At 39.3% G+C, this 12,231-nt stretch overlaps 1 protein-coding gene across 1 annotated transcript in view; it reads right to left on the bottom strand.

Annotated features, from left to right (window-relative positions):
* Positions 1-10,729, bottom strand: part of CDH24 (cadherin 24) — a 118,439-nt gene extending 107,710 nt beyond the window's left edge. Inside the window, exons 1-3 of the mRNA XM_053702302.1 lie at positions 10,463-10,729; positions 6,145-6,439; positions 5,795-5,914 (exon numbers count right to left, since the gene is read on the bottom strand). Of these exons, the coding sequence (XP_053558277.1) occupies positions 5,795-5,914; positions 6,145-6,439; positions 10,463-10,690 (643 nt within the window). The 5' untranslated portion in view covers positions 10,691-10,729. The remainder of the gene's footprint in view (positions 1-5,794; positions 5,915-6,144; positions 6,440-10,462) is intronic.
* Positions 10,730-12,231: the final 1,502 nt, after the last annotated feature.

The raw sequence follows: 12,231 nt of genomic DNA, 5'->3' as shown, positions 1-12,231 counted from the left end.
AAAAAATCTTCACCCAAAAATAAAGTTTAAATCTTATAAAGAAAAAAACTGAAAATATAAGCAGAAGATTCAAACTGAAACAGCTGCCTGAAGTACTTTTCTACCAAAGACAGCTTCAGAAGAAGAAAACACATCAAAATGGTAGAATTTAGTATGCAAAGAAGACCAAGTTGCTTCTTTGCAAATCTGATCAACCGAAGCTTCATTCCTAAACGCCCAGGAAGTAGAAACTGACCTAGTAGAATGAGCTGTAATCCTTTGAGGCGGAGTTCTACACGACTCGACATAAGCATGATGAATTAAAGATTTCAACCAAGATGCCAAAGAAATGGCAGAGGCCTTCTGACCTTTCCTAGAACCGGAAAAGATAACAAATAGACTAGAAGTCTTTCGGAAATTCTTAGTAGCTTCAACATAATATTTCAAAGCTCTAACTACATCCAAAGAATGCAATGATTTCTCCTTAGAATTCTTAGGATTAGGACATAATGAAGGAACCACAATTTCTCTACTAATGTTGTTGGAATTCACAACCTTAGGTAAAAATTTAAAAGAAGTTCGCAACACCGCCTTATCCTGGTGAAAAATCAGAAAAGGAGACTCACAAGAAAGAGCAGATAATTCAGAAACTCTTCTGGCAGAAGAGATAGCCAAAAGGAACAAAACTTTCCAAGAAAGTAATTTAATGTCCAATGAATGCATAGGTTCAAACGGAGGAGCTTGAAGAGCCCTCAGAACCAAATTCAGACTCCAAGGAGTAGAAATTGACTTAATGACAGGTTTTATACGAACCAAAGCTTGTACAAAACAATGAATATCAGGAAGATTAGCAATCTTTCTGTGAAAAAGAACAGAAAGAGCAGAGATTTGTCCTTTCAAGGAACTTGCAGACAAACCTTTATCCAAACCATCCTGAAGAAACTGTAAAATTCTCGGAATTCTAAAAGAATGCCAGGAAAAATGATGAGAAAGACACCAAGAAATATAAGTCTTCCAGACTCTATAATATATCTCCCTAGATACAGATTTACGAGCCTGTAACATAGTATTAATCACAGAGTCAGAGAAACCTCTTTGACTAAGAATCAAGCGTTCAATCTCCATACCTTTAAATTTAAGGATTTGAGATCCTGATGGAAAAAAGGACCTTGCGACAGAAGGTCTGGCCTTAACGGAAGAGTCCACGGTTGGCAAGAGGCCATCCGGACAAGATCCGCATACCAAAACCTGTGAGGCCATGCTGGAGCTACCAGCAGAACAAACGAGCATTCCTTCAGAATCTTGGAGATTACTCTTGGAAGAAGAACTAGAGGCGGAAAGATATAGGCAGGATGATACTTCCAAGGAAGTGACAATGCATCCACTGCTACTGCTTGAGGATCCCTGGATCTGGACAGATACCTGGGAAGTTTCTTGTTTAGATGAGAGGCCATCAAATCTATTTCTGGAAGTCCCCACATTTGAACAATCTGAAGAAATACCTCTGGGTGAAGAGACCATTCGCCCGGATGTAACGTTTGGCGACTGAGATAATCCGCTTCCCAATTGTCTATACCTGGGATATGAACCGCAGAAACTAGACAGGAGCTGGATTCCGCCCATACCAGAATTCGAGATACTTCTTTCATAGCCAGAGGACTGTGAGTCCCTCCTTGATGATTGATGTATGCCACAGTTGTGACATTGTCTGTCTGAAAACAAATGAACGATTCTCTCTTTAGAAGAGGCCAAGACTGAAGAGCTCTGAAAATTGCACGGAGTTCCAAAATATTGATCGGTAATCTCACCTCCTGAGATTCCCAAACCCCTTGTGCTGTCAGAGACCCCCACACAGCTCCCCAACCTGTAAGACATGCATCTGTTGAAATTACAGTCCAGGTCGGAAGAACAAAAGAAGCCCCCTGAACTAAATGATGGTGATTTGTCCACCACGTCAGAGAGTGTCGTACAATCGGTTTTAAAGATATTAATTGAGATATCTTTGTGTAATCCCTGCACCACTGGTTCAGCATACAGAGCTGAAGAGGCCGCATGTGAAAACGAGCAAAGGGGATCGCGTCCAATGCAGCAGTCATAAGACCTAGAATTTCCATGCATAAGGCTACCGAAGGGAATGATTGTGACTGAAGGTTTCGACAAGCTGATATCAATTTTAGACGTCTCTTGTCTGTCAAAGATAGAGTCATGGACACTGAATCTATCTGGAAACCTAAAAAGGTTACCTGTGTCTGAGAAATCAATGAACTTTTTGGTAAATTGATCCTCCAACCATGATGTTGAAGAAACAACATAAGTCGATTCGTATGAGATTTTGCTAAATGTGAAGACTGAGCAAGTACCAAGATATCGTCCAAATAAGGAAATACCACAATACCCTGTTCTCTGATTACAGACAGAAGGGCACCGAGAACCTTTGTAAAAATTCTTGGAGCTGTAGCTAGGCCAAACGGCAGAGCCACAAACTGGTAATGCTTGTCTAGGAAAGAGAATCTCAGAAACTGATAGTGATCTGGATGAATCGGAATATGCAGATATGCATCCTGTAAATCTATTGTAGACATATAATGCCCTTGCTGAACAAAAGGCAGGATAGTCCTTACAGTTACCATTTTGAATGTTGGTATCCTTACATAACGATTCAGTATTTTTAGATCCAGAACTGGTCTGAAGGAATTCTCCTTCTTTGGTACAATAAAGAGATTTGAATAAAACCCCAGTCCCTGTTCTAGAACTGGAACTGGCATAATTACTCCAGCCAACTCTAGATCTGAAACACATTTCAGAAATGCTTGAGCCTTTGCTGAGTTTACTGGGACACGGGAAAGAAAAAATCTCTTTGCAGGAGGCCTTATCTTGAAGCCAATTCTGTACCCTTCTGAAACAATGTTCTGAATCCAAAGATTGTGAACGGAATTGATCCAAATTTCTTTGAAAAAACGTAATCTGCCCCCTACCAGCTGAGCTGGAATGAGGGCCGCACCTTCATGTGGACTTAGGAGCTGGCTTAGATTTTCTAAAAGGCTTGGATTTATTCCAGACTGGAGATGGTTTCCAAACTGATACCGCTCCTGAGGATGAAGGATCAGGTTTTTGTTCCTTGTTGTGACGAAAGGAACGAAAACGATTATTAGACCTAAATTTACCTTTAGATTTTTTATCCTGTGGTAAAAAAGATCCTTTCCCTCCAGTAACAGTTGAGATAATAGAATCCAACTGAGAACCAAACAATTTATTACCCTGGAAAGAAAGGGAAAGCAGAGTAGACTTAGAAGACATATCAGCATTCCAAGTTTGAAGCCATAAAGCTCTTCTAGCTAAAATAGCTAGAGACATATACCTGACATCAACTCTAATGATATCAAAGATGGCATCACAAATAAAATTATTAGCATGTTGAAGAAGAATAATAATGCTATGAGAATTATGATGTTACTTGTTGCGCTAAAGCTTCTAACCAAAAAGTTAAAGCTGCAGCAACATCCGCTAAAGATATAGCAGGTCTAAGAAGATTACCTGAACACAAGTAAGCTTTTCTTAGAAAGGATTCAATTTTCCTGTCTAAAGGATCCTTAAAGGAAGTACCATCTGCCGTAGGAATAGTAGTACGCTTAGCAAGAGTAGAGACAGCCCCATCAACCTTAGGGATTTTGTCCCAAAACTCTAATCTGTCAGATGGCACAAGATATAATTGCTTAAAACGTTTAGAAGGAGTAAATGAATTACCCAAATTATTCCATTCCCTGGAAATTACTTCAGAAATAGCACCAGGGACAGGAAAAACTTCTGGAATAACTACAGGAGATTTAAAAACCTTATCTAAACGTTTAGATTTAGTATCAAGAGGACCAGAATCCTATTTCTAATGCAATTAGGACTTCTTTAAGTAAAGAACGAATAAATTCCATTTTAAATAAATATGAAGATTTATCAGCATCAACCTCTGAGACAGAATCCTCTGAACCAGAAGAACCATTATCAGAATCAGAATGATGATGTTCATTTAAAAATTCATCTGAAAAATGAGAAGTTTTAAAAGACTTTTTACGTTTACTAGAAGGAGGAATAACAGACATAGCCTTCTTAATGGATTTAGAAACAAAATCTCATGTTATCAGGAACACTCTGAGTATTAGATGTTGATGGAACAGCAACAGGTAATGTAACAGTACTAAAGGAAATATCTGCATTAACAGGTTTGTCATGACAAACAGTACAAACAACAGCTGGAGGAACAGATACCATAAGTTTACAGCAGATACACTTAGCTTTGGTAGCTCCAGCACCAGGCAGCGATTTTCCAGAAGTATCTTCTGACTCAGTTTCAACGTGGGACATCTTGCAATATGTAATAGAAAAAACAACATATAAAGCAAAATTGATCAAATTCCTTAAATGACAGTTTCAGGAATGGGAAAAAAATGCCAGTGAACAAGCTTCTAGCAACCAGAAGCAATAAATAATGAGACTTAAATAATGTGGAGACAATAGTGACGCACATATTTTTTTAGCGCCAAAAATGACGCCCACATTATTTGGTGCCTAGATGCTTTTGGTGCCAAAAATGACGCCACATCCGGAACGCCGACACTTTTGGCGCAAAAGAACGTCAAAAATGACGCATCTTCCGGCAACACGTATGACGCCGGAAACAGAAAAAAAAATTTGCGCCAAAAAAGTCCGCGCCAAGAATGACGCATTAAAATGAAGCATTTTCAGCCCCCGCGAGCCTAACAGCCCACAGGGAAACGAAAATCAGCAGAGGTAATGGTATATAAATAAGAGTATATCGTCGATCTGAAAAGGGAGGTAAGAGATGAATCTCTACGACCGATAACAGAGAACCTATGAAATAGACCCCGTAGAAGGAGATCATTGAATTCAAATAGGCAATACTCTCCTCACATCCCTCTGACATTCACTGCACGCTGAGAGGAAAACCAGGCTCCAACCTGCTGCGGAGCGCATATCAACGTAGAATCTAGCACAAACTTACTTCACCACCTCCATAGGAGACAAAGTTTGTAAAACTGAGTTGTGGGTGTGGTGAGGGGTGTATTTATAGGCATTTTGAGGTTTGGGAAACTTTGCCCCTCCTGGTAGGAATGTATATCCCATACGTCACTAGCTCATGGACTCTTGCTAATTACATGAAAGAAATTGTATTCTCTATCTAAATCATGAAAGAAAAAAAATGGTTTCATGTCCATTAAAATTCTGTGTTTCCTCTTGTATTTTTGTCTTAACTAAATAAGAGGTTCTAGGTAAGGAGATGTGGTATGTTTCTAGTTGTCATTCCATGCAGCAAAGGAGAGTAAAGATAACTTTTAATTTTGAGGAATTAATACTAAGAATGACTTAAATTACATTATAACTATTTTTTTTTTTTTGGGGGGGGTCTGCTATAATAGTATATGGTTTAGTAAATGAAAACCATGGGAATATGATCAAGATAAATATTCCATAGTTATTCAGCCTACATCTCTTCTATGGGTTAAAACACCTGAGATCATTTCCCCAGCACATTATAACTTGGCTGGGAAATCCTCACTAATGAGAACTAGAAATTAATTAGATGAACTTCATAGCTATCCATGAATGCTATCCTTACATTTGTAGCTTACAGACTTCTTAGATTACTTTGTAGGACATTAGTCAACAAAATTTTATAAACTTATTTAAAATATATGACCTATTCTGAACAATTAATTTGTTTTCTATTGCACTACAAACTACTGCATATTTCTAAATTTGGCACTTTTAATACACTTAGAACTACTACTATCTTCCCCCTTACCAGTCTGCGGGTCCACAGAGAAATATGGCTGCCCTTCCACGATTGTGTAGACTAGACGAGCACTGTTCCCATATGTTGGGTCATCAGCATCATTGGCAGTCACCTGGATCACTGAGGTTCCTGCAGTTAGAGAACATCATCAGTTTCTTGTTTCCCTATTATATATTTCTTTTAGATATCCTATTCCTGCCATTTAGACTCTGACATCTTTTGCTCAATTCTGAAAATTTTAATCTGCCACAATCCTATATCACACAGGAAGCCATACAAACTACCATCCAAAAACAAAAACCTTTACTTATTATTCAAGTATTTTCTTCAAACTTACATAATTTTACCCCTTTCCTTACCTACATTGGACATCTCTGGTACAGAAGCCCTGTATGGGGAGTGCAGGAATACAGGGTGGTTGTCATTAATGTCTTGCACCTTAATAATAAACTGCGAGGGAGGTTCAAGCGGTCGAAGAGTCAGTCGATCAACCACCTGTGCCAGCAGTACATACTCCTCCTTCTCCTCGCGGTCTAAAGACTTTGTCACATGAATGTTCCCCGTCTTCTCATCAATAACAAATACTGAACCAGCACCTTCACCAGTAAGCACATACTTGGCTCTTCCCTCTCCATGGTCTGCATCTGTGTGAAGCTGAGGACCAATGTATCATTATATTACCATGCTTCACATTATAACACCTTCATCCATTTTACCACCATAGACCAGTGTCTTTCTTTTCTAGAGGGTTCTCCTGCAGGCATTTTGTTTCCTAAATTCCTTAACACCAGCATAAATATATTACTACTTATTTATAATTCTTATATGATTAAAAATAAGAGGTAACCATATATATCCCAAAATATGCCAAATTTGCTTTGGATCTATTTTCAGGACTTTCTTTAAAATTCCAGGGAAGTAATATTCATAGTTTCACCTCTCTGCATCTAACTTAAATTCATACACATAGCTAATTTCCCAATTATACACCATAGTACACTAAGGTTTTGGTCAGTGTAGATAATAAAATATACATATATAAATACATCTAAATATGTTTGATTACACAAAATGATCATTTAACAATAGTCATAGCAGTTAGTTTTAGTTTTTAAGTTATACTGTATAATTATTATGCAAATATATGCTAATTATCACAGTCAGTATTTTTTCCCAAGAGAGGTGGCACCCATACAAACTTTGCTTATAATTTGCTCCTGCGGCTGTTTTTCACAGAAATACACCTTGGGGCCTATTTGTTAGGTGCAAAGCCGCCCCCTGCAGATTCGCGGCCAATCGGCCACCAGAAGGGAGTGTCAATCAACCCGATTGTATTGAATTGGGTTGATTTCCGGCGATGTCTGTCTGCCGCCTCAGAGCAGGCGGACAGATTCTGGGGGATATCTATCAAGCCGTCAACTTTGTTGCATTCGCCAGCACCAATACGCTCACCTAACATCGCGGCCGCGTATCTAAATACGCTCTCCATATTTATAAAAAAAAGCCAGCAAAAAGATGTGCACCAAGTACGGGGCGATGAGCATCGGACTGTTGTTAACTAGCAATCATCGATCTCGCGTCTATTCAGCTTTTTCCCAACTTTATTTATACCCTGTCACTAAACGCCGCCACTATACTAAAATGTTTAACCCCTATCCCGCTGCTCCCCGACCTGCCGCAACCAAAATAAAGTTATTAACCCCTATCCCGCCGCTCCCCGACCCCGACGCAACATAAATAAAATTATTAACCCCTAAACCTCTGGCCTCCCACATCACTACCACTAACTAAACCGCCAGTCCCCCACATCACCATAAACTAAATTAAGCTATTAACCCCTAAACCTAACAACCCACTAACTTTAAATTAAAATTACCACATCCCTATCTTAAAATAAATTTAAACTTACCTGTAGAATTAAAATAAACTATTTTTAAACTATTAATTAACATACCCTAACTATTATCCTACAATTAAAGTAAACTAACAATTAAATAAACTAAATATCATATTAAAAAACCTAACCCTACTAAAATTATTTAAATCTACTATTAAACCTTAGTACAAAAAAATAAATAAATGCCAAGTTAAAAACAAAACAAAACACTAAATTACGAAAACAAACCACATTATCAAAAATAAAAATGAATTACACCTAATCTAATAGCCCTATCAAAATAAAAAGCCCCCCCCCCCCAAATAAAAAAAACCATGCCTACAATAAACTACCAATGGCCCTTAAAAGGGCCTTATGTGGGGCACTGTCCCAAAGAAATCAGCTCTTTTACCTGTAAAAGAAAAAATACAAACACCCCCCAACAGTAAAACCCACCACCCAACCCCCCCAAATAAAAAACACCTATCTAAAATAACCTAAGCTCCCCATTGCCCTGAAAAGGACATTTGTATGGGCATTGCCCTTAAAAGGGCATTTAGCTCTTTTACATGCCCAGACCCTAATCTAAAAATAAAACCCACCCAAAAAACCCTTAAAAAAACCTAACACTAACCCCCGACGATCCACTTACAGTTCTTGAAGTCCCGCTTGAAGGATCCATCCAGTCGGCAAAGTCATCATCCAGGCGGCAAGAAGCCATCATCCAGGCGGCCTCTTCCATCTTCATCCAGCCGGAGAAGTATTCATCCAGGCGGCATCTTCTATCTTCATCCATCCGGCGCAGAGTGGGTCCATCCTGAAGACATCTGGCACGTAGCATCCTTTTCATACGGTCGCCGCCGTAAACTGGAACTTCAATGCAAGTGACGTCATCAAAGATAGCGTCCCTTGCATTCCTATTGGCTGAAAGATTTCAATAAGCCAATAGGATTAGAGCAGCTAAAATCCTATTGGCTGTTCCAATCAGGCAATAGGATTTGAGCAGTTCTCATTCTACTGGCTGTTCCAATCAGCCAATAGGATGAGAGCTCAATCCTATAGGGGTTAATAACTTTATTTATGTTGCGGCGGGGTCGGGAAGCGGCGGGATAGGGGTTAATACATTTTATTTGTGTTGGCGATGTCGGGCCAGCAGATTAGGGGTGTTTAGACTCTGGGTTTATGTTAGGGTCTTAGGTGTAAACGTAACTTGTTTTCAACCATAGAAATCAATGGGATATATGGCAGCACTGAACATAAGCTTTTGGTGCTTTCAGACTCCCATTGATTTCCATGGCATACGCGGCCTCCAGGGTGGCGGATTGAAAACCAGGTACACTAGGCCGGAATAGCTGTGAGCGTACCTGTTAGAAATTTGATAACTTTGAAAAAGTGTCAGATAGAGCCGAATGTGTATTCAGAACATCTGTAATGACGTAAGCATCGATCTCCGTCAGATTGAGACCGGCGGATCGTATGTTACGTCACAAATTTCAACATTTGCCAGTCTGTAGGCTTTGATAGCTAGGTTGAATCAAGCTCACAACAATTACGCTGCGGAATTCCGGCGTATTTGCGGTTGACGGCTTGATACATATCCCCCTTTAGACTGCTGCTTCATACGGAGCTTAATAAATATGCCCCCTTGTGTGGCCCACTTGATATCAGTTTTTCCCAATTCCAGTTCTCAAATATCTCTAACAGGCCAGATACTGAATAAAATAGGTGTGTTTGATGGTGGTACTGAAAAACACTTCTTTCTGTAAAGAAACAAATGTTTACCTTAGGTGCATTAAAGAAAATAAATAATAATAATAATCATAGTCCAGCACTATGCAATTTTTTTCATGTTATAAATGGTCAACTTATTTATGTACTATTAAAGTATTATTTGCTTCCGTCTTATCCTCATTTCCAGCCATCCAACTTACTAGTGCTGCTACCCACAGTACGTGTCTGCTCTCTGGGATAGATCTATGGCATTAGGAAGCCAAGCCATATTTAAAACTTAAAGGAACACTAAACCCAAAAACTTTTTTTCATTATTCAGATAGAGAATACAATTTTAAATAACATTCCAATGTACTTCTATTATCTAATTTGCTTCATTCTTTAGATATCCTGTGTTAAAGAAATAGCAATGCACATGGGTGAGCCAATCACACAAGGCATCTATGTGCAGCAACCAATCAGCAGCTACTGAGCCTATCTAGATATGCTTTTCAGCAAAGTATATCAATAGAATGAAGCAAATTAGATAATAGAAGTAAATTAGAAAGTTGTTTAAAATTGTATGCTTTTTCTAAATCATGAAAGAAAAAATTTGGGTTTAATGTCCCTTTAAAGAGATTTTGATTAAAAAATTAGCTTCAAGGTAAAGTTTTACCTCACAGTGGCATATTCTTTTTTTTTACACCAGGAAGATTTGATTCTGTTAGAAACTAGGAGCAAACAATGTAATTGATGTGCTGGCTGACAGCAGAATTGCCACTCATGCTGGCATGGATGATTGAACCTCTCCTAAGAAAAAACACTGCCTCTGCCAGAACTGAGAGCCTGCTACTTATAGGCTGTTTAACACACACTTTTTTTAGCCAAACAGGATGTCCCCTTAGAATTTGGGGATTATTTTACTTTAAAGGGCAGTAACATATGAATTGAGTCATGTCTTAATTTGCAATTCTGTCCCGTAGGTCCATGTTACATTATATCATAATATGGTATATTTAGACATGTTCATTAGTAAATATGCAACCGCTATGAATATGAGAGATACAGGATTATACAGTAGTGATACCTACCCTCCCAATTAGGACTGGCTCTGGACCTGCGTATTCCTCTATTACAAAGAACTGATTCCAAACCCAGCTCCGTTTTGACCTAAAAGGGGGGCCTGGGTCTTGCAAAGGATTTTCAGCAGGACTTGTGTTCCCCAGCAGACCTGGAGACATCTCTCCCATAACAGGGGCCAGGATGCAGTAGCCCCAGAGGAGCAGCAAAAGGAACTGGCACAGATAAAGGGCAGGCATGAGGTGTGTGAGGACCCCACTGTCAGACACTAGGGGTCAGATTACAGAGGTCACACAGGGCTGAAGTCCCTTTCTTGGTCCTTAGGCTGTTCCATGTAGGTAGGTTTTGGGGTGGGAGCAGTTTATCCCATAAATCACAAAACTTAAGCAAACCTTTCAAGAAAAAAAAAAAGAATTGAAGTTTAGGTCACCATGGTTTTATATGTATCAGGTTCACTCTGTCTAGTGCTTTTTTTCTGTCTGAGAATTGTAATTGAGTCTTGCTGTTTCTCTAGGTCTCAAGAAGTTTTCATGTTTTGTGTAGGCTCTTTGGCTGTGTCACTCACCATGTTGCAGTCTGTCTCATAGCAGCTTGTGTCCTCCTTGGCAATGTGTTGTATGCCAAATTGTCATCTCTCTGTGCCATGAACTAACTCACTATGACCTACATTTTCCTCAGTCTCTTAGAGTGTTTCTAAAAGCCTCACAAAGTTTGTCACTGACTTGATATTACTCTGTATCAACAGCTGTCACATGGTCCTAGCAGCACTCTCTCTGTATAATAGGCTGACGGTGACTGTCACAGGCAGTCTCTTAGCTTTATCAGCTGCCAAAGGCAATATCTATTAATGTCACCATCTGCATTAGTGTCACATGTTGACTATTAGTGACTGCCATAATCTGTCTCTCAGCATCAACAATTGTTTCTTAGCATAACAGCCAATCTTAAAGTCTCCTATTGTCTTTCCTGTTACCTTACATTTACTTACTTTGACTGCCTAGTTTGACCCTTGCTCCCTATTTATTTTGCCCCCTCTTCTTTATAAGTTATTTTCTTTGTTTAGATTTCTTAGTACAAATTGTACCATCTGTCTCATCTCCATTCCATGTCTGCCTCCCTCTCCCTCCTTCTTCATCTCTCTCTCCTCTCTCTCTCTCTCTCCTTCTCTCTCTTTGTATGCCCGTCATGTTCAGCACTTTACGCTTTACTGCAATAAGAAGAGGATAAGAAATCATAGGGAGAGAGAGAGATAAAGAGGGGAGAGGGAGAGATGGGAAAGAAAGGGATGCATACAAGAGACAGAGGAGGGGATGAGAATAATAGAGAAAAGAGGGAGAGACAAAGAAATATTGAAGGAGAGGTGAAGAATAACAAGACAAAATAAAGAAGAAAATGATGAAAGAAAGAGGGAAGAGAAAGAAAAAGAATGAGATACTGCAAGGGATGCAGAACAGAGGGTGAGAGCGAAACAGCAGTTTCCTCAGACACAATTTGTGTCACTGCAGAAGTTCTGTTGCTCTCAGGGACACACATGACCATCTGGTGACAAGTGTCTCTGGTAAGGATGGCAATGCATCTCTTGCTGCACTCACTAAGGACTGTAAGGTCATATGAGTATTAACAAGTCCCTATACATGTCCCTTTGAGGCAGTAAGAGTGCTACTTAGTCTGTCTGGGGACGAGTGGAGGACACCCACATGGTACATGATGTATCATTTATTCATCTCTGACATTTATTCTGTTCCTACATGCCCCTCCTTTCAAGTTTTTTCTCTTCAGT

The sequence above is a fragment of the Bombina bombina genome, chromosome 2 (genome assembly GCF_027579735.1).
Source record: "Bombina bombina isolate aBomBom1 chromosome 2, aBomBom1.pri, whole genome shotgun sequence".
In the NCBI taxonomy this organism is placed as follows: Eukaryota; Metazoa; Chordata; class Amphibia; order Anura; family Bombinatoridae; genus Bombina; species Bombina bombina.
The sequence above is the reverse complement of the archived record's forward strand: the minus strand, read 5'-3'. Positions and strand labels throughout refer to the sequence as shown.